At 38.6% G+C, this 27,532-nt stretch overlaps 1 protein-coding gene across 1 annotated transcript in view; it reads right to left on the bottom strand.

Moving 5' to 3' along the window:
• MDFIC2 (MyoD family inhibitor domain containing 2) overlaps positions 1 to 27,083 on the bottom strand; it is a 60,881-nt gene extending 33,798 nt beyond the window's left edge. The window contains 2 exon segments of the mRNA XM_032239111.1: positions 20,331 to 20,418; positions 26,892 to 27,083. Of these exon segments, the coding sequence (XP_032095002.1) occupies positions 20,331 to 20,418; positions 26,892 to 27,083 (280 nt within the window).
• Between the last annotated feature and the right edge of the window lie 449 nt (positions 27,084 to 27,532).

Here is a 27,532-nt window from a genome sequence, read left to right as displayed (position 1 = left end):
GCAATTTGGGCCTCAAATAAGAACTTTGTGTAAATTTGTTTGAAGATTTCTTTGTTTTCTGAAGAGCCCTGGTGGAGCAGTGATTAGAATGCAGTATTACAGGCTACCTCTGCCTACAGTCTGGAGTTCGATCCTGATGGGCCACTGGTTGGAACTACAGGTTCGCCTGAACCAGTCTGAACCAGCAGCAGCCCACTTCGGGATGGAAAGCTGAGTCCATCCTGAGCAACTCAGATTCAACCTCTTGGAGTGAGCAGTGAGTTAGCTTGAAATACTTCATTCTAACCACATTCTAACCACATTCTAACTACACAGTGACATGTGTTACCATGATTCTATATCTATATCTATATCTATATCTATATCTATATCTATATCTATATCTATATCTATATCTATATCTATATCTATATCTATATCTATATCTATATCTATATCTATATCTATATCTATATCTATATCTATATCTATATCATCTATATCTATATCTATCTATACCTATATCTATATCTATATCTATACCTATACCTATACCTATACCTATACCTATACCTATACCTATACCTATACCTATACCTATACCTATACCTATACCTATACCTATACCTATACCTATACCCATACCCATACCCATACCCATACCCATACCCATACCCATACCCATACCCATACCCATACCCATACCCACCTACCTACCTACCTACCTACCTACCTACCTACCTACCTACCTACCTATCTATCTATCTATCTATCTATCTATCTATCTATCTATCTATCTTCCCTTTTTTGCTGTGCTATTTAACTTTCATTACTAGAGTTTGTAGATCGTTTGCATTTTGACTATCAGTAGTGTCATCAGCAGAGCACAAGATATTGATTTTCTTCTTCCATTTTTAAAACCACACTCATTTTTCCATCTACCTTCTCTCAATATAAATGTTGCTTACTGTTAAATATTTTCACAACTGGAAAGATATCAGCGAACCCATTCATTTGTTTGCAAGATCATCAAGATTAAATTAATGTTTGTTAGTTGTCCACGAGGAAAGATAATCTTGGGAAATGTATTTAGAATTCTCAAGTCAAGTTTCTTTCAAGATGCAAAGGACAGTATTGAAAGTTCCAGAATACTTTGTTAAAGGCAAACCACAAGACACCAGTTGCAAATAAGGTGACTTCTTACACATTATCACAAAAGAAGATATGAAGCGTCTAAAAGGAGGACAAACTAGATTGCATAAAATTAGCATATGTTAGCTAAGCAACATCAGTGCATATTATAACCTAATTAAATATATTAGAATGCATCACACCATAGAGGAGAAGACTGAAGCCAGGTGGCCTGGCTGTCAGCTCAGTTTGCTTTTGAACAACTTCAAGACCCCTATTCTGTCTTCTTATGCCTCTCAATCATTAAATCAAATTTGGACTGGAATAATATAGGGTATCTTTACATAGAAATTTGTCCTCTGCAAAATAAATTGCAGGCACACTCCTTCCAATAAATTATCCTATGCATTTTCTTTTAGATCACGCTGGCTTTGTTGTTACGGGCTTCTGCTGTTATTCCATCACCTTGATGCAACCCCACACTGATCTGGCTATTGTCTGTACACACAGAGAGAAGGTTGTCAGATTCTAAATAAGACCTGATGCAGTTAAGAAGGCAGTTGAACAAGCCACCGAGTCTTATACATACAAAGCACTGCAAATGATTAGCTCTTTCTCCCTGAGAAACCTTGATAACAAGTGTGGCTTCAAGTATTTTGAAGAACAGAAGGCGACTGCAGCCATGGCTTGATTCAATGGCTAAATAATGCAAAGCAACAACATTTATCTAGTAATTCTTGAAGTGGATGAATGAACATTCTTTAGTGCTTCAGGGAACAATGTCAACCCAAAGACTCAAGGCAAAGACCAATTGTGCACCCTATATTTAATCCTCATTCTTTTTCTCTCTCAAATGAAATGAGAAGCTTTGCGGTTGACCTTAATGGAAACAGGATTGAGCCCTTTCCGTGTGAGGGGGGTGACATGAAAAGTGGTGTTACAGAGAATGATTATATTTAAAACAGCTTTGGCGTAATATCAATGTCAATGCCATTATTCTATCAGATGTAAATTTGCTGTGCTCTTGAACTCCAGTGGATTTTGTTAGCGATGTGAAAAAAAAAACATGCTGTTAAAACTGCTGAAAAGATCTGTTCGCTTCAAATTGCTTCCTTATTTCCTAGCTCATTACAGGTGGTCCTCGACTTATGACAGTTCATTTAATGACAGTTCAAAGTTACAAAGGCACCGAACAAAACGTCTGATGGCCATTTTTCACTCTTACAGCCATGGGGTCAGGTGATTAAAATTCAAATGCTTGGCAACTGGCTCATGACAGTTGATGACAGTTGCTTTGCTCTGATTCATGTGATCAGCTTTTGCAACCTTCCTTCAAGCAAAGTCAATGGGGAAGTCAGATTCACTTTACAACCATGTTACTAACTTGACAACTGCGATGATTCACTTAACAACTGTGGCAAGAAAAGTCATAAAATGCGGCAAAACTCTCTGAAGAAATGTTTCACTTAGCAACAGAAATTTGTGGTTTCAATTGTGGTCATAAGTCAAAGACTACCCGTATTTGTTTGGAGTATATACTATCACATTAATATGGATATGGTTTATGTAAGATACAATTTGAAAAGTGCTTTGTTTTCTGTAACCCTGATTCAAGAAGACACTTGGAGAAGTGCATTGCTTGTAAGAGTTTTTGTTTGGTATTCTGTTATCTAGTCAAAGACTTTATTTATGTTATTTTTGGGCTCGCAGCCAGTCTGAGCCGAGAACTGATAAAGAGAGTTCCTTTTAAGTTGTTTGCCTGTCGTCTGTTTAACAAGCGGGGAAGGGGGGGACAGAACACCTGACTATGTCTGTTAATTCATCTCAGACCATTGGTTGCTCTCACTGGTGATGATGACTCATAAACAATTATTTGCATTTCCCACAATCTTCCTGATATTCTTTAAATCCAGGACATTGTGGAACATTAAAATGGATGGCTGCTTATTTTATAAACTGATGGTGAAGGAATCACGTAGCTATCATAAAATGTGGCATTCTAAAACTTGAATGGGTCTGCTTATCAAATGAGGAACTGTAGTGGTGCAGTGGTTAGAATGCAGAACTGCAGGATACTTCTGTTTGACTGCCGGCTGCCTGCAATTTGGCAGTTCGGATTTCACCAGGCTCAAGGTTGACTCAGCCTTCCATCCTTCTGAGATGGGTACAATGAGGACCCCATTGTTGGGGGCAATATGCTGACTCTAAAACCATTTAGAGAGGGCCGTAAAAGCACAGTGAAGACTTTTATAAGTCTAAATGCTATTGCTATTGCTAATATTAGTCCATTGGTTCTGCGGGTGAAGAGGAGAAGTTACTAGGTGATGAACACAAAATAAACGCAACTGAGTTTAAAGGAATTCTTGTCATTTCAAATATTTATAGTGGAGAAATGTTCATTCTGAGACAGAATGAACATATCTGTGTCCCAAATTCACTAAACAATTACAGGATGTCCTCAACTTACAATAGTTCATTTAGTGACTATTTACAGGAAGTCCTCGACTTACAATAGTTCACTTAGTGACTTTTTGAAGTTACAACAGCACTGAAAAAAGTGACTTGGGCGCAATGCAGTGATGGGATTCAAAAAAATTTATTACTGGTTCTGTGGGCATGGCTTGGTGGGCGTAGCTTGGTGGCAGTGGCAGGGCCAGGATCTCCATTCACTCCCCACTTCAGGGGAAGGTTACTGCAAAATCCCCATTTCCTCCTGATCAGCTGGGACTCGGGAGGCAGAGAATAGATGGGGGCGGGGCCAGTCAGAGGTGGTATTCACCGGTTCTCCAAACGACTCAAAATTTCCGCTACTGGCTCTCCAGAAATGGTCAGAACCTGCTGAATACCACCTTGGGTGCAATGTGAAAAATTCATATGCTTGGCAACTGGTTCGTATTTATTATGGTTGCAGTGTCCCGGGGTCATGGAATCATCTTTTGCGATGAGAGGCAGAAACCTGTCCTCTTGCCAGCAACAAAGCCCTTGATATGCAGATATTCTCATACATTAATGGAATGACTGGCAGTACTCTTGAGAATAGCAAGTGTAATCTCAAAGTGCATTACAATAATGTATTGAAAGGGGAAAATCTTTGCATTAACAAAACAAAACATGCATAAGTAAAAATCAGTAAAAATATAGAAATGGAAAATATTTACAAGTATTACATTAGTGTCAAAACTTGGGCTACTCAAGAAATCTGAACTGACATGCAGTGGAACAATTAAAATAAAAGTGGCCATATTTCCCGTGTTTCTCCGAAAATAAGACAGGGTCTTATTTTATTTTGATCCCTGAAATAAGTGCTTGGCCTTATTTTTGGAAGGGTCTTAATATTTTTGAGGTGCAGGAGGCGACGAGTGTGGTCATCTCATGGATGCTGCTGTGTTGTAATATTTTCAGGGAGGGCTTATTTTTGGGGGAGGGTTTATTTTAGCACATGCACTCAAAAGCGTTTGGGCTTATTATCTGGAAAGGGCTTATTTTTGGGGAAACAAGATATAAGTACATTGTTAAAAAAAGCTAAACCATGTTAGTTAATCTTGAATAACTCCTTATTATCATACATCAGCATATGTTTAAATTACAAGAAGCACCGTTTCTTTCCCTCAGCAAACAGAATCTGGAAGCAGAACACTGTATTGTACCTACCCATCATTGTTTAAAATTTTCTAAGAACCCCCACTGGACCTCTATGAGACAAGATATTCATTTGGTATAAATTCATTCTATTTCATTAAAAAACCAAAATCAGCAATGGAATTCAAGAAAGACATGAGCAATTCCAGCAATGGAACTCAGAAAGGCATGAGAAACTATGACGGATCTGTATGTTCTGAACAACTGCATACTCAATTGTAAGGGATGAAAAGAACAGCTGGATAGCTCTTATTGCAAGGTACTTTTAGGTCAGGGGTGTTAAACCGATGGCCTGCAGGCCAGATGTGTCACACGATGGCCACACCAGATATGGTTTTCTGCCGGTTCAGCCTGGATCGGGTCAACCAGTAGTGGTGGCTGCAGGAGGCTCCGCCCACTCATCCAGACACTTCTGCGCATGTGAAGAAGCGTCATGTACACACATGAGCGGACCAGTAGTAATAAAATTGGAAACCCACCACTGGGCCACACCCACTCCAGCTCTGAGAAGGGGGAAAACATCGTGATACATCACATAATGATGTACATCATGATACAGGCATATGACATATGCCACGAGTTTGACACCTGTGTTCTAGGTCTTAAAAGCCTCTGTTTGCAACAATAGGCATTTAAGTGTGCTTCCTGAGTAAGTAGAGACTGTTGTCCTTTACTTAGAAAAGGTATATAAGGTAGTCAGTGTTAGAAATTCCATTTATATAAAGCACTACACAGAGCAAACAAAGAGTACATTCAGTCAGAGGTAAAAGTCCAAATAGATCTCTGCTCCAGATCAGGACCCTTCCTTTAGATTTTCCTTTCCAAATCTGCTTCCTGAATTATCTGAATGACAAAATAAAGTTGAATAATCAACATCATATGCTAACTTCCATCTCCTCATCACCCTTTCTGACTGTTTAGAGAAAGTATATGTAAAAGGGGGACTTTACATATAGCCAAATAGGCTCTTCATGTGACTGAGACTGGGACTGTTTTGGTGAGACTTTCATGATCAGACTGCCATTTACAGACTTCAAAGAAACATCTGAACATTGAAGATAGGCTGTGAGATGCAATGGCTGGACTAGCAAGCATGCTATAATATAGCCTATTATATTTTTAGGAGATATTGATCCTACTTTTGAAGGAAGATAGATACTTTAAGATACTGGAAGCATGGAAAAAAGCACCCAAGAGGTTCATTATTCAGAGTTAAACAATTATTTTGAATGCAATTGAAGGCCTCATCTTCCTAGAGAGCAATTGTTGGTTGTTGTCAACACAACAATGAACAAAGCAGATCCATGACTTGGTTCTATATAAGATAGTTCCTCTTGTTCCCATGAAAAGCAACGGAAGAAAGAAAAAGAATGAATGCTGTGCAGTTGCAGGAATTAGGTAAAGGTAAAGGTTCCCCTCACACTCTAGGGGGTAGTGCTATTCTCCATTTCAAAGCCGAAGAGCCAGCGCTGTCCAAAGACATCTCCGTGGTTATGTGGTCAGCATGACTAAATGCTGAAGGTGCACAGAACGCTGTTACCTTCCCACCAAAGGTGGTCCCTATTTTTTCTACTTGCATTTTTATATGCTTTCAAACTGCTAGTTGAGGGACATGTAACAGGGGCTCACTCCGTTATGCGGTCCTAGGGATTCAAACCGCCAAACTGCCAACCTTTCTGATTGACAAGCTCAGCATCTTAGCCACTGAGCTAGGAATTGGGCATGTCTTGTTTAATGGAAAAAAAGGGCTAGAAGGAGCAAGGGGCTTCACTGGAAGACCTTTGAGGTGCCTTCATCTCTGTTATAGTCTGTTATTCTGTTATCATTCACAGAAGTAACAGAGATATAAAAAAAGAGGCAGCAACTTGCTTCCAAAAAGTATGTGGTCCACAGTTGTTCATCTACATCAGAAAAAAAAGTACTGTTGATTTCTAGTGAGGAAATGGCAAACTGACATTACACGGGGAGAAGGAGACCTTGTGAATCTTCTTGTTGCAGCCATTCTCTATTATTGCTTATGTTCCTTTCTGCCTGTAGAAGAGTCTTAACAATGCAATGTCTGACATTTTCTACACAATGAGGATATTACACAAAAAATGCAACTAAACATCTCCTTGCTCTGGTACCCAGACATTTTTCAGCCGCCTAAGTATTGTATGTAATGGGATCAAAAGGTACAAATAAAAGCCATTTTACATATAAAACTGTTTCATTTTAAATCTAGTTAAAATTATTTTAATGACTTATTTAAAGTAAAATACCAGGTTTCTACTTTGATTCCCTTTTCTTGGCTCTGGCTTCACACCGGCACATTAATGATTATTCGTCAAAGTCACACTGTTTGCTTACAAGGTATGAAGGCTCTTTAGACACTGTAATGACAGCTTTTGATTCGCTTGATAATGTTTAGAATAAATCCTAAAAGCCAACCTTTGAAAGAATAGACCACTTTTATTGGCTTTTAGTCCCATTACTGCTATCATAAGTGGTAAATTGGACTAATGTAAGTAATGCTGCTGGGTCATACTGTAAAACCACTGCTTAGTTCAACATTTTATTTATTTTTACATGATCTTATTTTAAGATATGATTAAAAAATAGTTCATCATGGTGACCAGAGGTCTCTTACAAGGCATGGCTGGAGCAAATTGTGGAAAATTGCACACCTGAGTTATATTTGTTTCATTTATATTTGAAAGGACCTCTTTTGTCTGCACTGTATATAAGAAAAGTATAGGCTAAAATGTTTGAATACAGCAGGTTAGTCAAGCCAGAAATTCATTTGAGGTTTCCTTATTTGTAGGATGATGTTCTGACCTAGGCTTCCCCAAAAAGCATGAAGCAGAATCCTGGTCTCGACAAAATTCCTTTTATTAGATGAATGTGAATTCCTATCATTCACATTCAGCAAAGGCCTGGTAAACAGTCTTTCAAAGATGAAGTTATGGCCACAGACCTTATCTATCTTGGAAAGCTGCCATGTAAATATTTTCCAAACACAATGCTGTGCAAGGAAAGACTTGGCACAGAGTCTCTGAGATTCACGGACAGATCTTCACACTCGTGAAAACTAACAAATGAATGAACCAATGAATTGTTTCCTGCAAAAGCCCACTCCCCTTTCACTTCTCTTTTATTTCCTATGGGAGGGGCCATTCACTGTCCAACTGTGCCTTTACTCCCAAGTTGACCCTGATTTCTTAGCTGTTCTTTTCTTCTGGCAGCTCTGCATATGTGCACAATGGGAACAGGCTCCAGCTGTTCCTCTGCCTCACTGCTGTCTAGCTCCAAAGGCAGCTGAGAACTGGCAGACGGCCTTGGCTCCATCTCTGCCTCCAACACAGAGCCCTGGTCCAAGCCCTCCCCAGCTTCCAGGACTGGCTTATGTTCCTCCCCCATCTCCTCACTGTCCACTCTGCTGCCAGCTCTGCTGGCCATTGGCAGGCCAGAACAGTTGATGAAGCAGCCTGATTGCAGCCATTCATTAAGTCTTCTGCATATTTATATGCTTCAGAATGTCCAAGCCTCCAGGTTAGCCTGAGTCACATGTAACACTAAGCTCCAGTTCAACTGGGGTTTGAAACAATAATGATTGGATTCACACAACATAGTAGGGTGAAACCAAACAAGCTACATTGTGATCTAGCCTGATTGGCACAATCCACATTGGAGCTGCCACAGACGTTATATATTAAATATAACTTCTTCCTTTGAGTAGTGATAGCATGATGTTCATTCCAATGTTCCACGTAAAACAAGATTTTAGAAATATGGATCCTATGAAGTATTATAGTCTACGTTCTTATCAAGATGTTGAGATTCTAGAATGAGAGAAGAGCAATAGAGATGATCAAGGGACTGGAAGCTAAAATATATGAAAAATGGTTGCAGGAACTGGGTATGTCTTGTTTAATGAAAAAAAGACTAGAAGGAGCAGGAGGATTTACTGGAAGAGCTCCAAGATACCTTCATCTCTGTTATATTCTGTTATCATTCACAGAAGGAGCGGAGATATAAAAAAGAGTAAAGTACTTGCTCCAAAAAAGTATGTGGTCCACAGTTGTTCATCTGCATCAGGAAAAAAAGGTACTGTTGATTTCTAGTGAGGAAATGGAAAACTGACATTACATGGGAAGAAGGAGACATTGTGGCTAAAAACAGCAACTAGATCCTGCATCTGGATTGCCAAAATCGCTTCAGAGAAAGGTAGCAGGAAATGAGGTTTTCACCTATAGTAAAAGTGACTAAATTCACTTCTGTCTTGCAGATACATGACAGTATATGATAACATTCTCTGTTAGAAAATTTTGTAGCTGAAAATGGAACACAGCTTCTGGTCCAGTCTAGATGTCTATAAGTAAAGAGAAATAAATGTTGGGGAACTTGGATTCCTTCAGGCTAATTCCCATAGCCCCTTGCTATTGTCATTGCTATCTGGTACTGATGGGATTTGAACTCATTGGTTTCTGGAGGACACCAAGTTTTGATCTTAGAAGAAGACTGAACAGGTGAGAGAAGATACTGGTAGTAAGAAAAAGAAGTGGATATGGTGATTAAAATAGTGATGAGAATCGAGGAGGAAGTAGACTAGAGCTTCTGCATAAAGTCATTCAGTTCTTTAGCAGAGAGATTTGCCTTTCAACATATGAAGGATAATTATAGATAGGAGCATTCTTTTTCCATCATTACATTTTAATCCCATGGAGGAATAGACTATCCCTGTCTTCTGCTACATCTTTGAGAATGTAAATTGTCTCCCTGTTTTATTGTGGTTGTCAGCTTTGGAAGCCATATTAACACCGGAAGCTTCTACGCTGCCAGATCCAAGGTGGCGCAGTGGTTAAATGCAGCACTGCAGGCTACTTCAGCTGACTGCAGTTCTGCAGTTCGGCTGTTCAAATCTCACCGGCTCAAAGGTTGACTCAGCCTTCCATCCTTCCTAGGTGGGTGAAATGAGGACCTGGATTGTTGTTGGGGGCAATATGCTGACTCTGTAAACTGCTTAGAGAGGGCTGAAAGCCCTATGAAGCGGTATATAAGTCTAACTGCTATTGCTATTGCTATTCTTGTGCTTGGGATATTAGGAGGGGAGATTTAGTAGAGGGAATGTAGTTAGACATAATAGCATTCTTCTTTTCAGTCAAGGACATGGTATTCCTGCACCTGGAGGAGGAGCGTTGGGAGTGATGTCTCGAGTTGGCACGGATTGGGATTGGACCATGTGATGGACTGATGGGTGCAGGGGATGAGCTTTTGATTTACTGAGGGAAAACCCGGAACTCTCAGATTCGGGTTTTCCCAGCTGTACCAGTATTACTACTCTAATAAAAGGGAACTTTGAGAAAATGCCTGTCTTGGAGCTTTAAATTGGAATTGGGTTCTTCTGGAATGCTGACCGTGGTGCTTATCCACTTGTAACATTATCAAGAGTCACCATTACCACTGGGACTTAGACCTATGTCTCTACTGCAGGTGCAATAAGGAGGACAAATCCTTGCACAAGAAACCACATCTACCCAAGGGATTCAGAAAGCACTCCCTAAAACTCCTCTTTTTGGTTTCACTTTCAGAAGTCATCATTTTCCTGTCCCTTGCTTTCACTCTTGTTGGTTTCACTTTTCCCCCCCCCCAAAATCCATTTTTGATACTACCAAATAATGAGCTGCCCTCCACTCAAAACCTCATACTCCTCCTCCTGTATTCTTTGTTATTAATAATGCAATCAATCATGCTTTGGGATTGGTAATACTTTAGTCTTAGTGTATGAATAGACTTATGCTAAAATGACAAATGTTACCAGTCTTAGTTTAGTCCTGCCATATGCAGCATTTCCCACTAAATGGTAAAGACAATGCCAGAGGTTTTGGCACATCAGGCTGATATGTCACAAGTGCCATACTCTCAATGATAGATAGGTAGGTAGGTAGGTAGGTAGGTAGGTAGGTAGGTAGGTAGGTAGGTAGGTAGGTAGATAGATAGATAGATAGATAGATAGATAGATAGATAGATAGATAGATAGATAGATAGATAGATGATGGGTGGATAGAGATAGAAATAGACAGAGACAGAAAGAGACAGAGATTAGATATATAGATATAGATATTGGCTATGATCTAGAAAGTACCTCAAATGTTCTCAGGATAACAGATTGTGAACCCCAATATATAAAGCTGCATGGTTTGATGAAAACCTACTCATCATCTTACAGAATTTTTTTTACTCATTAGGCATATATTAAATAATAATACAAAGAAACATGGACTTCTATTCCAATATGGTCATTTTAATGGTTCATGATTAATATCAGTTTTATTATTTATAGGCCTGAGTAATTCATTAATAAATAATATAAGAAGCCATGCTACAAATTTTCCTTTTAATTATACATGCAGCAACATGCACTAAATTGTTTTTCTGTCTCCAGTAAGTAATCTTTGAAATTTCATAGAAACTTGGCACTTAAGCTCTTCCATCAAGAAACTATGCAAAGCTCTTGCAAGCATGTTCCCAGCAAAGCTAGAGATAATCTTTACTAGCAATTATTTATTTACTGCACATACAATATTTCTGCATAGCCCTGTATCCCAGACCTTCCAATTTGCAAATACTGCAGCATGAAATCTCACCTCTCTTTATAATGTTCAATCCAATAAAATGACATGGTACATTACAAGAAAACATTTAAAAACTCAGGGTCAGAAAAAGAAAAGGCAGCAATTTGTGCAGAGCTGTATTGTCAATCAGACTTCTTCAACATCTTCTGAGAATGTAATAAATAAGCAGCCAATTATTTTTGACCATTTACTTCATTTATTTATAAAATATGTCTCTGCTGTCTTGCAGCTTAAAAAGAGAAAATCATCAGGGCATTTTATCAATCCAATTAAAACAACATTCAAACACAAAATAAGTCAAAACAAAATGCAAAAAAGATCTACATTAACGAATGTAGTTTTTCCCCTCCTTCCCTGTCTCTTTTCCTTCTATGTCATCCCTTTCAGATTGTACCCTAAAAGTAAGAATGAATTTTATGAGCTTTGTTAGGGATTTAGGGGGCTAAAAAACAGAATGAAAGTTTGTAGAAAAAACAATGTAAAAGCCTGGAGAATGTACAGCATGGTAGGACTTAGCATTTATACTTATATACTGCTTTACAGGGATTTATAGCTCTCTCTAAGCAGTTTACAAAGTCAGCATATTGCCCCCAACAATCTGGGTTCTTGTTTTACCCACCTTAGAAGGATGGAAGGCTGAGTTGACCTTGAGCTTGGTGAGAATTAAACTGTTGACAGTCGGCAAAATTACTCTGCAATACTGCATTCTAACCACTGTGCCACCACGGCTTTTTAAAATAGAGCGGGTCAATCTAATTGCTCTCAGGAAGATTCTAATAATTGGGATGCTACCACCACCAAAAAGGTATAGTCATATCCACTTTATCACTTTTAAGACCAAAGGAAAAGCACAGCCTCAGGAGCTGAATATAGATTATAAACAGATTCATGAATTACTAAGGTGTCCCCAGTGGTGGGTGAGTGTATATGAGCCATTGTGGCACAGTGGTTAGAGTGCAGTACTGCAGGCTACTTCTGCTGCCAGCAGTTTGGCAGATCAAATCTCACCAGGCTCAAGGTTGACTCAGCCTTCCATCCTTCCGAGGTCGGTAAAATGACGACCCAGATTGTTGGGGACAATAGGCTGATTCTGTAAACTGCTTAGAGAGGGCTGTAAAGCACTATGAAGTGGTATATAAGTCTAAATGCTATTGCTATATGTGTCAAGATGATAGTTGTGACTGCACTATTGAAGCCCCATTCATTTTTACATTTCTATGTAAAAAAGAGGAGGCAATGTCAATCCTATAGTTGTGGCTATCTTTTTATCTTTTTAGAACCTTCCTTCTAGACATTCCTGATGTAAAAGAGGTTGTTTGTCCGATATTCTATTTCCAAACCACTTTTTAGGAAAAAGTTGAGGACTTATGTCTGGACCTCTTAAAGAGCCACTGCTGGAATTAGATATACTATAGGCCTATAACTCCTGCTCCATGTTATTTTAATATTTGTATATTTTAAATGAATTATTGAAATATCAATTGTGTATTGAATGTTCCTGCATGTCAAATTGTTTGAGGCATTCAAGTTCAAACAGACTGGTGTCAAACAGTTTGAAGCAGGCAAGTTCTCAAACAATTTGAGATTCAGTTTGGTCAAGGGACTCTTAACGCACCAGGCCAGAAAGTGGGAAACTGTACATTCTAGTCCAGCCCTAGCCATTAGTCACAAAAGCCAGCTGGATGACCTTGGGCCAGTCACTCTCTCTCAGCTAACCTCACCTCACGGGATTGCTGTTGTGGCAGAAATAGGAAGAGGCAGGTGTGTTGGATATGTTTACCACTTTGAGGTATTTGTAAAAATAATAAAGGCAGGAAATAAATAAAAGGGCAGGAAACAAGAATCATTAGGAATTCTGGAAAGATCATTACTAATAGTAGGGTATCTTAACAGAATCTTTAAAGCCCGCCAAATGTCAACTTATACATAGCATAACTAAAACCAATCTATGCTAAGTCTCTTTCTAATGTTTCCCTACTCTCCCAGACGTAGGATGGGTGGAGGGATGGATGATTAAGTAGGCAGGTAGGTGGGAGAGAGAGAGAGAGAGCGATGGTATGGTAGAAAGATGATAGCTGATAGGTAGGTAGAAAGGAAGGTAGGTAGATAAGTAGATAGGTAGGTAGATAGGTAAATAGGTAGACAGATAGATAGATGACAGACTGACAGAAAGGTAAGCACAGCACTGCTATGTATGTACCAAAGGTGGGTTTCTGCGGGTTCGCCCCAGATTGGGCAAACCAGTAGTGCCAGCACCGGGAGGCTTTGCCCACCCACCCGGATGCTTCTGCCTATGCACAGAAGTGTCACACAAATGCACAAGTACATGCACAAGCGAACCAGTAGTAAAATAAATTTCAACCTACCACTGGTATGTACCTACCTTCTTTCTCTATGTCCACCTCCATGTTGTTGTAGAGCAGCACCAAAGCAGTTACAATGCCTACAAACTATGCTTCTGTCTTAAAGATTCAGATTGTGTGTGTGTGTGTATCACTCTCTTCCACTGACTGTCAATTAGTGGGATGGCTTCCCACTGGTGGCTCACCACATCCCTTATCATCCTCCCACCCAGTGCCAAAAAGCAGTTTCAGCTCCAGAAAGCATCTTCTGACTTTAGGAAACTTGTTTTCAGACTGCTCTACATGACATCATTCTAAGGGATAAACAGGGTCTTTTTGCTCTCTGTTGGGGACTGTAGAAGAGCCTGCAGGGCTCTCTATATTACCATGCTTCCTAACTAGTAACCTGGGAAACACTGGTGCACTGTACTTGGTTAGCAATATGGAGAGTCCAGCGGTCCAGTTGGTGCTGTGCCATCAAAAGCATTTGTAGCACTTCCCAGCTATTAGAACATTGTTCTTTCAATTCTGTATGGACTTAAAACCTCTCTCTTCCCCAGGAGAATGCATTGCAGAATTTAACAACTACTCAGCTTATAAAACTGCAATTAATAGCAGCAAGCTGGAAGCATGTTACATTTGATAGACTCTATGCCTATTGGAAAGAAGTCTTTTAATCTCCTTTTTTTACAACTTAAAGCAAGGCTTGCATTGATTAAGTCACTCAAACAGAGGCCTGAAGTTGGCAAGGCTCTTTCCCAGGATTTTGGCTACCCAAAGGATGAGCAACACCAGGTTTTGGCTCCATTTTTTGCCCCTTATCTTGATAAGAAATACAGCAGAATAGAAGAGGAAGACAAAACACAAAGACCTGCAAATAAAATAACTGTGGCAAAAGAAAGCAAAGATTGTGGCCAATAATAATAGGAGCCTTGGGTACAATCCCAAAGCAACTGGAGCAGCACTTGAATACTATTGGCATTGACAAATTCACCATCAGTCAATTGCAGAAAGTAACTTTATTTAGAACAGCTTACATAGCAATAACAATAGCACTTAGACTTACTGTATATCCCGCTTCACAGTACTTTACAGCCCTCTCTAAGTGATTTACAGAGTTAGCCTATTGGCCCCAACAATCTGGGTACTCATTTTACCAACCTCGGAAGGAGGGAAGGCTGAGTCAACTTTGAGCCAGTCAGGATCGAACTCTTGGCAATTGGCAGAATTAGCCTGCGATACTAACATCTGCCCTAACCTTGCAGGTTTTTCTGCAACTATATCTGTAACATAGAGGTGGTATTCAGCAAGTTCTGACAAATAGCGGAAATTTTGAGTAGTTCAGAGAGCCGGTAAATACCACCTCTGACTGGCTTCGCCCCATCTATTCTCTGACTCCCGAGTCCCAGATGATTGGGAGGAAATGGGGATTTTGCAGCAACATTCCCTTGGAATGGGGAGGGAATGGAAATTTTACAGTATCCTTCCCTTGCCATGCCCACCAAGCCATGCCCACAGATAGTAAAAAAAATTGAATCCCACAACTGCTGTAACATCAGGAGAAGGATATTGTAAAATTTCCAGTCCCTCCCCACTCCAGGGGAAGATTACTGCAAAATCCCAATTTCCTCCCATGGGGTTGCATTTTGGCTGCTTCGAAACTGACTCACATTTATGACTGTTTGCAACTTCCCACAGTCATATGTCCATGGATTTTGGTGGTTTTGGCAATTTTTTGGCAATTATTTTTCAGTTTCCAGCAAAAAAGCAAAACCCAAAACCTTTCTGAAAATGGTTTGCTCCATGATCCTGGTGTTTGCTTAATGGCCGCCACAAAAAAGGCTTGTAAAATTGGACATGGTTGCATCTCTACCACAATTTAGATTATGTAATTCAATGAGTTCAGTTGAGTAATGAACCCAATCATAACTGGGTTCAGTTATTGTTGCAAGTTGAAAGCTACCTGTATCAGAAAGTGTTCAACTTAAGAAACATCATTAATAACTGTAAGTTCAGATGATGCTGGCACTGCTACAGCATTTTGAAGCTCTTTTCTATTAATCTATGTAAATGTTTGTTTTTTTACATTTGCTACAAGTACAACTAAATATTTACTGAATTATTTTTAGTATTATACTGACACAATTGGTATGACAATTGTTTTTTTCATCCATAAAATGTTGATCTCAGTTTATAAATCATGATTTTTATCAACTGATTTTTCATTTAGCAGGCTTTATCCCTTTTTTCTTTTCCATAACAGTAATGTCTGGTGAATTAGCTGTTAAGAGAATTTTGATCTCCGCATTTTGCAAAATGTTTTTGTAGGAGATGATCAGGCTGAGCCAGAGGAAGGGGTCAAACCAAGGGTGGGTTCCAGCTTCTTCTATTGCCGCTTCACTCAGGGATGTGCTTTGGGCATGCTCACACTTGATGTGCACTATGTGCACATGCGCAGTAGGTAAAAAATGCTTCTGCGCATGCACAGATGCAAAAAACAAGATGGTGCATCCATAAAACACCCATAACCCCCCCCCCACACACACACACTATAAATTCCTATAAATTCCACTGGACAATTTTTGCAATCCTGTTATGGTGCCATAAAATGAGCAATTTGACTATAGCCACTAATAAGGTTATCTGCAGTTTCATCCTTAATTTCACATCACTGACTTTGGCATTATTAAAAATACTGTAGGTTCATTTTTGACTCTGATGGTTCAGCATTATTTCCTATAATAATTTGTTTCAGGGGGTTCACCGACAAATGTGCACATGACAAAAGCGTGCCGACAAAACCGCGGCAAGAAAATCACGAGTTCAAAATCGTGCCGACAACAGCGGGCCGACAACAGCGCGCCGACAAAAGCATGCCATCAGCAAACAACGCGAAAACAAGGTAATAACCCTAACCCTAACCCTAAACCTAACCCTGAACCTAACCATAACCCTAACCCTTACCTTAACCTAATCGCGATTTTGTCGGTGCGCTGTTGTCAGCGCGCTGTTGTGGGTGCAATTTCGAACTTGTGGTTTTCTCGCTGAGCTTTTGTCGGCGCGCTTTTGTCGTGCGCGCATTTGTCGGGTCACGGTTTCAGGGCAGTAGTGGACCAGCCATAAAATGTGGCCTCCTCCCAATATTGAGTTGCCTACCACCAGCTCAGCTCAACTTGATCTGGTGGTGAAGCCCTGAAAGACTTCTACCATAACTCTCTCTTTCCCCCAAATTTAAACTCCTTTCCTTTATTTGAAATCAATGGACTTCAAAGTCTGTAACCTTTGACAGATCATGCCTCATATTTCTGGTTCCTAGTCTATTTGTCTGGATAAATACAATACAATACAATACAATACAATACAATACAATACAATACAATACAATAGCAGAGTTGGAAGGGACCTTGGAGGTCTTCTAGTCCAACCCCCTGCCTAGGCAAGAAACCCTATATCATTTCAGACAAATGGCTATCCAACATCTTCTTAAAGACTTGCAGTGTTGGGGCATTCACAACTTCTGGAGGGAAGCTGTTCCACTGATTAATTGTTCTAACTGTCAGGAAATTTCTTCTCAGTTCTAAGTTGCTTCTCTCCTTGAATAGTTTCCATCCATTGCTTCTTGTTCTACCCTCAGGTGCCTTGGAGAATAGTTTGACTCCCTCTTCTTTGTGGCAACCCCTGAGATATTGGAACACTGCTATCATGTCTCCCCTAACCCTTCTTTTCATTAAACTAGACATACCCAGTTCCTGCAACCATTCTTCATATGTTTTAGCCTCCAATCCCCTATTCGTCTTTGTTGCTCTTCTCTGCACTCTTTCTAGAGTCTCCGCATCTTTTCTACATCAGAGTGTCCAAAACTGAATGCAGTATTCCAAGTGTGGCCTTACCAAGGCATTATAAAGTGGTATTAATACTTCACATGATCTTGATTCTATCCCTCTGTTTATGTAGCCTAGAATGTGTTGGCTTTTTTGGTAGCTGCTGTACACTGCTGGCTCATATTTAAATGGTTGTCCACTATAACTATCTATAAGGAATATCTATAAGTGTTCACATTAGAAAGTATTAGTATTTCTAATGCAAATGGCAACTAAGGGATGATGACCTGCTTAGCCAACAAACACTTAAAGGTTATCTTGTAAAGCTGACAAGTGTTTAGTATTGTACACAACAACTGAGCTAAGAATACTTCCAGTATTGTTTTGTGAAAAAAATATCTAAGATCTGAAACTGCAGGGCATTTCATTCCATACCTTTTCAGCATCTTATTTCCATTGTGTGTGGTTCCTGGATGCTTCTTTTAGAAGGCACAAATAATCAATATAAAACCATGAATAAAAATAACTTTCCCTTAAAATTGGATGCTAAAAGAACATGCAGCTTTCCTTCTTAGCAGGCAAGATCAAATTCTACTACACAACTCCCTCTTTTGCTATGAGTCCTGAAAATTAATATTTCAAAATCATGTGTGTTACAAGCATAAATAAAAACAATATTGGGGAAGGGGATCTCTGGTCATTTTTTTTTTGTTAGTCCATTCCTAACTTAGTGCTTCCTGATTTTCATTCCATTTCCAGCCTTCACAATAATAAGTTGTTCAAATCGGGCAGAATGTGTATAAATGTTGTCCTGGTAAATACTGGAATTATATTATACATTGAGTAGTGATTCTTGGGAAAACACAGACTCATATGGTTAAATTGTACAGTAGGAATATTGACCAATATTGTGACCTGACACCAATATGCACCATGCAATACGGTGAAACACAGGTGAAGAAATGCATAATGGGATGAAATCAAAATAAAAAGTTGTCTTTTAGTACATCAAGTCCATCTAGCTCATCCACAAGGATCTGGCTAATCTGCACTGATTTGGGGAATCGAAATCTTGACCTAAAGTAGATGCCTTACCATTAAGTGACCTTACTAGAGACAACTGTTTGAAATGAGCAAACCTATAAATGGGCAACTTTTGAATGAACAAATAAACAAACCTATTCTCCTTTGACAACACACTTATCCAGTTTGCATCTATGCTGAAAACTCATAATGACATTCTGTTAATCTAAGAGTTGTTACTATGAAAACCTTCTAGCTGAGGAACTCTGGTACTCTTACAGGGATTTTGCCATATTTCTTATAGAAATTAGTATCATAGTCTCCTGGATCATGTTCCTGATTGACTGTATTGATAATCCCCAAGGATTGTTTTCAGATTTAAGGTGCTTATCTAAACACCACTGATGACGTTAGCAATGACTATTAGGATCAACAGCAGCCCAAAATAGCTAAGCATGAAAAATTAAAATTCCTCCTCTGTTAATACGTGTGCTTTCATCTTTACAAAGAGAACAAAACTGAATTATATTTCATTTGTTCCATTAACTGGACACTATGATTAAACCTGGGGTCAGTTTGGCATTCCCTTTTCCTTACCTCCCCTCCCACTTTTGGTCACTTTCAAAATCTATTTTATTAATGAATTGAAGTTGGAAGAGGTTTTTCAAATGCTTTTCAAAATTTGTCCTGCTGTTCAGAAGAATTAATGTCTACACATTTATTGCAAGGATGCAAACACCTTGAGAGAGAACATTGGTATCTATCTCAAATCTCAGATCTATCCTGTTACTTCACATTTCTCCAAAATAATAATTATACAGTGGTACTCATCATTAATTGGTTGTGGGAGATATGATGACTACCAAAAACAATGAGTACCAAACAAATTTTCCCATAAGGAATAATATAATGAGTTGCAAGGCAGCCAACACCAACAAGTTATAGCTTGTGTGTTGAGTACCAAACGAACAATGAATACCGGGACAAACTTTTCATGTCAAAATGCATTGAAAACCAAATTTGACATGTTTCAAACAATTAAGTACCAAGGTACCACTGTATGTTGAATGAATTTGTTATTTGATGCCAACATGCCAAAAATATAACAAAAATATACTTGTATGCTTGGAAACCAATACTTCAAAAAAAACCGCAATCTTTTGGACTCCATTGTATTCAGATATACATACAAACACAAAGGCTGCAGGAGTTTCATTCATAACAACAAAACTGGACAGAGCACATCAAAACAAATATAACCAAAACAGTGAAACAAGGAAGCATTCAGCAAAAATGGAAACACTCCAAAATATTCCAAATATGTAGCCCATATCAAGCAATATATCATAAATAGAACTTTGACCTTTCAGAAGAATTGTGGATAAAATTTAAATAAATGAATAAAAAATCCATATATTTGCTAAATATTTGATATCTGAGGAAATATAAATGATGAAGCTTAATATAATTTGGCAACTTTTTAAATAAAATACACACATTATAGCATGAAGAAAACCTAACAGTCCCCCCCCCCCAAAAAAAAAGATATTGGTTGGAAAATTTAGTTTTTTCTGAGGAATAAGAAATGATGACCAACATTGCCATATTTGCTTTATTCTAGTTTCCTAGAAACTTAGTTTGTTTCTTGTGAGCCTTCTGGAAGCTTTTAGGGTTTGTTCTCATAAAACCTTATTCTCTGGGAATTTGGTTTCTCAACCTTTTAGAGTAATAATAGTAATAATGCTAATCTTAATAATTCCAATATAAACAAAGAAACTTACCTTCCTTCAACAACACGGAAGTAGTTCTCTGATCATTTTCAAAGCTCTGTGTTCTAACTTTCCCTATGTCTGTCTCTGTTTCAGACATCTGTAGAATTGGGAAAAATTAAAAATATCAGCAAATAATTCTGTATTGTTTGACATCTGCTTATGTTTACTTCTGTGAGATAAATGAGCTTCATATCTGCCACTGAGTTCTAATTATTGGGGTTTTTTGCAAGCTGGTTTTCAAAGTTAATTACTACTTTTATGGCATTATCACTGCACTTTCAAAAGTTGACCAATAGTTACAGAACTAGTTTTATGAGAAGTTTGCTAAAGAAATAATATATTAAAATAGATTTTTCCATCACTCTACTAATAGGAATGTCCTTTGCATCATGAAGCATATGTACTTGGATGGTACAACATCAGTTTGAATGGCACAATGCTTTGCATTCTTACTCTGAAATAAGAACTTATAGCCACTGCATTCAGTAAGCTGTACTTAGGAAGGTGAGTACAGCAGTCTTGTCTAAAATGCTTTATTTTGGATGAAAAAGCTCCTCCGATCAGTATCTACGTTATGAGATGTTTCTGTCTTGTTATATAACAAGTATTCATTTTTTTACCAAAAAAAAATCAACATGCTGCAAAATATCTTACCCTAAACCAAGATGCTTTTTTTATAGCTCTTTATTAATATTACATGTATTCTTCAACAGCCGTGGTATCAATTTTATGTTGAGATGTATTAATAATTCTTATGAGTTTATTGTAGCACAGAGATAAGCTGTGCTTGGGCAGGAGTTTTCCCTGTAGCTATAGAATATGCTTATAAATAGCAATAATGCATCACATTCGAGCACTCACAAATAAATATCAATAAAAGGTAGTTCAGCAAAAGTGTAACCAAAATATTCTTTACTGCCCCTTCAACCCATTCATCTCTCCCAAAGAGAATTGTTCTCCACCAAAAGCATGCAAATTACAGTACCTGGGAGTATTATGTGTACATTAGCCTGCTGAGTAGTATGATATGGATTGCCTCTTGTAATTTGTTTCCACGAAATGGTAGGGGAATATATATATATATATGAATACATATATATAAATATACTGGAATATCTTCTAACTGATGTTCATCTTCTCAGGGTTGAGGTAGTTGAAATTTCCATTCCCAGCAAGAGAAACGAAGATTAGGAGATCCAATTAATATAGGTTTAGCTCTTCCTCCAGAGTCCCGGATTGTGTACTGTCCAGCATTCCCTCACACTGACAAAACTGAAAGGATGAGTTAGGCATTCTCCCCTCCACACTGACTTCCTGTGCTACACAGTGCCAGATTTGATTGGGTGCCAGAAGCAGCCACATTAGTGCTAAAATGATTCTTTTTTAAAAAAAAAGAAAAGAAAAGAAATTGACAACATTTCTTATGGTAATGGCTACAAAGTTGGGTGTTTGACAAAAAGGCTGTGCTGCGCAGAAAAAGCACAATCTTCAGTTTAAAAAAAATCTGCCTGACAATAATTTTGGATAAAGGATGAAAGGAAGAGGCGTCATCTGATTTGCTATGCTTAAATCAAGATGGTGTCTTCCTTAAAGGAAAAGGTTCGAAACAAAGAAAATAGCTGAGCTGTGGTTCTCCAAGAAATGAAAGTCTCCCTTGGAATTGATTTCATGTCTCTCACACATGGGAATGGGAATCACATGGACCTATTGAGAAATATGTTACCCTTCCATATATATAAAAAAGAAACTACCTCAGATCCTTCATGCCTGCTGTTCTGCTCCAGAATGACAGACAGAATTCCCCCACCCCCCAGATTTGCTACAGAAGTACTAATATACAACAAAATTCCCCATCTCTAACTCTAACTTGGAGCTAGAATAGAATAAGCTAGCTGTGAAAGTTGAACCATGAGAAAGGCTAAGCAACAAATAATTGAAGAAGTCCCTTGGACTGCAAGGTGATCAAACTGGTCAGTGCTAGAGGAGATCAACCTTAACTGCTCTTTAGAAGGCCAGATCCTGAAGATGAAACTCAAATACTTTGGCCACCTAATGAAAAGGAAGGACTCACTGGAGAAGAGCCTAATGCCGGGAAAGATTGAGGGCAAAAGAAGAAGGGGACGACAGAGATTGAGGTGGCTGGATGGAGTCACTGAAGCAGTAGGGGTGAGCTTAAATGGACTCCAGAGGATGGCAGAGAACAGGAAGGCCTAGAGGAACATTGTCCATGGAGTCATGATGGGTCGGACATGACTTTGCAACTAACAACAACAACAACAAACTCTAAGGTTATGTGGCATTGATTGACATATCTTCATTCTATTTTGTGGTTGATAAATCTGTAGTTGACTAGAAGTTCAAGCCACTGGCATATCTCAAGAATGCTGAGCAGAAGTACATTAATAGCATGAGTTGTACCCTTCAGGTTTGCATGATCTCTGAACATATCTGAATAAATTCTGCCTGTTTATTCAAGAGTGGGACTTTCCTGTGCACAGCAATGCAAAAGAGAAGGAGGGAGACGTGACGGTCCTTGCCAAAATAGAAGTGGAAACTATCCATTGAAAAATGAATTCAATGGTATCTTCCTGCAATGCTTACAAAAACCTAGCCAGGATTTGTCATCCAATATTGCAATCCAAGATTACAAGTGGGCTTGTGAAGTGAAAGGAAGAGATGATGGCAACAAGGTGGTGGGGTTATCCCTTAATGTAACCAAAGTAAAAATCCATCAAGGCCACTTTTGGTAATTTCTACTCTTGAGCTTAATGAACGAAGGGAAAGGAGGCAGAGAAGGTATGGTAAGAGGAGTTTATAGAGAATACAAAAAGCAAAGATTGGGTTAAGGGAATAGCTTGCACAACATTTGAGACCGCTAGTTTATGATGCTATTGTGCTCCCAGCCTGCCTTTCCTCTCTCCCACCCAAGCTGCTTCCCAGCAAGTTAAGGAAAGCAAGAGCTGCAGCTAGATAGTTTTGTGTAAATTATGTATGGAGTCTGGTAAGGTCAAGGATTGAACATGCCTTTAGCAACTGAGGAACCAGAATCTCTTTAAATAGAACTTTGATCATAGGCTCCCCAGTCCCACGAGATCTTTCTCTTGCTTCTTCATACTATCCAAGCTTTGAAGACTACATTTGGAAAACATCGTTGAATGGTTCTGATGCTGCACATGGTCCACCTAAAACTTGTGATATGTGTGGCAGCATTGCTGGGTTTGTATGTGTATACATAGACATAGAGAGACACACCTTTCCCCCATCCCCCCAAAAAATATTCTAAGCTTTTTTTACATGGCAAAAATCTTAAAAACAATGGGTTTTTTTATGTTGCTAACTGACTGAGTAGGATTCTGCCTACCACATTGCTGGTGAACCTATGATTGAAAATAGGAGGATGAAAATTCAGATGGAAGGGACCCGATCCTTAACAAAGCACAGTTCCAAGTGTATTTGGCTTTCTTGTAAATCACGCAAGGCCCTTGTAGAGCCATGATGGTGCAGTGATTAGAATGCAGTATTACAGGTTAACTCAGTGGTCACTGCCAGGGGTTTGATCCTCACCAGCTCAAGGTTGACTCAGCCTTCCATCCTTCCTAGATTGGTAAAATGAGGAGCCAGATTGTTGGGGGCAATAGGCTGACTCTGTAAACCTCTTAGAAAGGGCTGTAAAGCACTGTGAAGTGGTATATAAGTCTAACTGCTAATGTACTTGATGCAATCATTTCTTACTTGTTAGAGTAATTTTCATAGTTTCACAAATGGATGCTCCCAATTCTCTCTCCCCCCTTCTCCCTCCCTCCCTTCCTCCTCCTCCTCCTCCTCCTCCTTCCTCTTCTTTTCTGTTTTCTGACACTTTCATTGCTCACGTACATTGAATTACTAGTCAGATTCAATCTGTTTAGCATTGCAACCTCTTCATGCTCAACTGATGGCAGATCAAATGAATCTCCTATCATATTGAAGGAAAATGCCAATTGTTCTTTGTAAAGGTGAATTCCAGAACGATTCACTGTAGAATGAATTCAATGGTATCTTTCTGCAATATTTACAAAATCTTATCCAGCATTTGTCACCCAATATAGTAATCCAAGATCTATGTACGTATGTTTGTCCAATAAATAATAATATATTCCTTTTTGTTATGACAGCAGCTTCTTCTGCTCTCCCATCATATGTCATTCTTGCTCACAGGGAAAAAAAGTTTTTTATTGTACGTAAGAGTGTGTGTGTGTGTGTGTCTGTGTGTCTGTGTGTGTGTGTGTGTGTGTGTATTAAAAAAATACCTAATGGGTAACCTACCATCTCTAGTTAATAGTAAATTGCATGTGTGGCAAACAGATTAGAGCTGCTGAATTTAAAATATTTCATATAATTTTGGACAATTAATGCCACGCAAGTCTATCTAACCCATTTCCATATTAATACATGTGCCCATAAGATTCATGCATATGTATTCTTTTTCTCATTCCTTGCTGGTCCAATAAGAACAATCATTCATGTGAGTTAGAGGCCGACATTTGAGCCAAGTTAACTAATAACTTGATATTAAGCACACTTTCCAATAATTTGGTGGGTCTAAATGTATTTACATTGAAGGATAATTTATTGATCCAGGATTCTTTTGCAGACAGTTCAGATGTCAGGACAAGATCAGATCCCTAGTTGCCAATGGATGAAAAGAAGAAATTCAGATATCATGTTAACCAAAATTACTACATGTAAAGTTTCTGGTATGCAGGCCCTTATCCTCAAAAAGATAAAGCGGGCTGTTTCAGGAAGCAGAATTTCAAAAACCAGGTGGAGAAAAAGATTAGTATCTCAATGGTTCAGTCAACACATTTTAGAGCAGTGAAGGAAGATCTCAGTTAAATGTCCTACTTAATGCTGGTACAATATCATGGGCTGGTTAATTTTGCCTTCCTTGTACTTCAGATGTATGAATTATCTATAGATTTTTTTTCCATGTAACTTTTTTTAATGAGGAAATAATTGTTCTTGTTGCTTCTATGTCTTTTTCTCATGGCTTATGGGAGCATGTAGGCACCTAACTAGGGCCTAATCTTCTATTTCATTAAAATAGGCTTCTTATTTTCATAGTACATTTGGCAAAAGAATTAACCAGACTTTTGGCCTGGAGCACCACATTGGTTGTGCAAGGGTCATGGATGAGTGTCCTATTGTCAAGTCAATGATCCCGAAGAGAAATTATTCAGCGGACAAATAAAAAAACCCCCATCATCAGAGATGGTATTCTACTGGTTCAGACCGGATTGTCCGAACTAGTAGTGGAAATTGCGGGTGACTCTGCCTACCCATGCCCAGCTCTATGACATCCCATTTAGGCCCTTTTTTGCCATAAGTGCACATGCGGAAGGATCTGCGCATGTGTGGAGTTGCTGTGTGCGAGCGAACTGAGTGCACAAGCATGCACACTCACATTTGTGTGCCAGTAGGGAAGGTAAGTGTATACCACCCCTGCCATCATGATATTTTCTGGGAAAGTATGATGAAATTACTCATCTTAATAAAGGAATAGGGATCCTGGAATTAACAGCATTTTAAAAGCATTATGTAGATTGTAGGAACTTTCTAAGGAGTAGAAAGGATAAAAGTTCTTGTTATTTAATTGTTGCCCTTTCATCTTAATGTCATAAATTAATCCTTATGAGACTTTTTGCATCCTTCTCTTTTCTGTACAATCTTTATTTCTTTAAATGCTTAGGACTCTCAATTTCTTTGGCTGAGAGCCTAGTCATTAGTGCATTTTGTTTCATGCCAATGAAGAGCTTTTTTTTATTTACAAAATCTCCACCCATTTTGGTTCTTCCTAAGGGTGGGCATTTTCCCACAAGGTGGATCACTTTGGCTGTCATCAATTAAACTCTTTTTTTTAAAAAAAGCCTTTCTTCTGCTCCCCTTCCCATTTTTTTCTAGACTGGTTTAAAGAATCAAGCTAATGAACTCTTTAAGCCACTTTACAATGCTTAAAAATATAGATGAAATATCTGAAACATGCATTTTTACATATTTGCTTAGCTTGCTTAAATGTCTTTGAATAATTGATGGGGATTCAGAGTTGAACCATATTGATGATGGGTTTGGTGTGAGGGAAAAAAGCTGTCCTGGAAAGCTTTCCAGAGAATTACTTTTCAGTATCTGATTAACTTTCAAAGAGGGAACAACACTCTCTTTTTGAATCAATGATTTAGCAGAAAATGATATTTTCCAAGTTATTCCCCAGAGCTATAACTATTCCAGGTTCTGTTACTGAAGTGAAGGAGAGATAACTTATACTAACTTTGCCATGTGGTACAATGATCACTCCTTAGAAGTGGGACCATCTGAGAGTAGGTTAATTTCACAAAGATTGTGTAGGAGATGACCATGCTGAATCCAAAGGAAGGGTCAAACATGTCATCAGTCTCAAATGCCCACAAGAGATCTCAGTCCAGCCCACTTTGAATTCCATTGATTCTTACCTACTGCCTATTTGTTTTGACCATTAGTAGTTCAGATTCTTGTACAGAGTATAAGCTTGCAATAAACCTTTATAATCATATGAATTACCTGGACTTCCTGATTTTCCTGTGCTTGACATATTAGAAGAAAAGAAGGATTGAAGACTGTTTCTTCTTTATGGTCCTTTCTTTTTACAGAAATTATGACTGTCCTATCAGTAACATGTTGGACATTAAGATGGTGTTGTGCATTACCATATAGGTGTATTTGGTAAACCATATCACCTATTTTGAAAACCATGTCCATCTAAAAGGTAATCTTCAACTAGCACTGGATTTGGCACATAAGCTGGGCAGACACAGGTAATCTTTCATGGTTTTGTCTGCATTTTACTAGCATAATAGGTTTGATAAGAGCACAGATGAGAAAACTGAAAAGCACAAACTCTTATCTTAGTCAATGTATGCTGCACTGATAGACATCAACTATGTAGAGTTTCTGGTAGAAGTTGCACCTGTGCTAGAAATGCTTTGAAATAGAATCTTACAGCTTTTGATGTACTCAACATTATGCCTGCTTTTAGGCAATGGAGTTGCTGTAATTGCCCACAGCATAGATGTAAAATTGGCCCTTAACATACCAGAAATCATAGTGGAATCCAATTTCTTTTATAAAAACTTGAGGGAAAAAATTATCCCTGTGTTATTTTACAAAGTGCTATATGAGCCCTTTTACAAAGCAGTTTTCTG

The sequence above is a fragment of the Thamnophis elegans genome, chromosome 2 (genome assembly GCF_009769535.1).
Source record: "Thamnophis elegans isolate rThaEle1 chromosome 2, rThaEle1.pri, whole genome shotgun sequence".
NCBI lineage: Eukaryota > Metazoa > Chordata > Lepidosauria > Squamata > Colubridae > Thamnophis > Thamnophis elegans.
The sequence above is the reverse complement of the archived record's forward strand: the minus strand, read 5'-3'. Positions and strand labels throughout refer to the sequence as shown.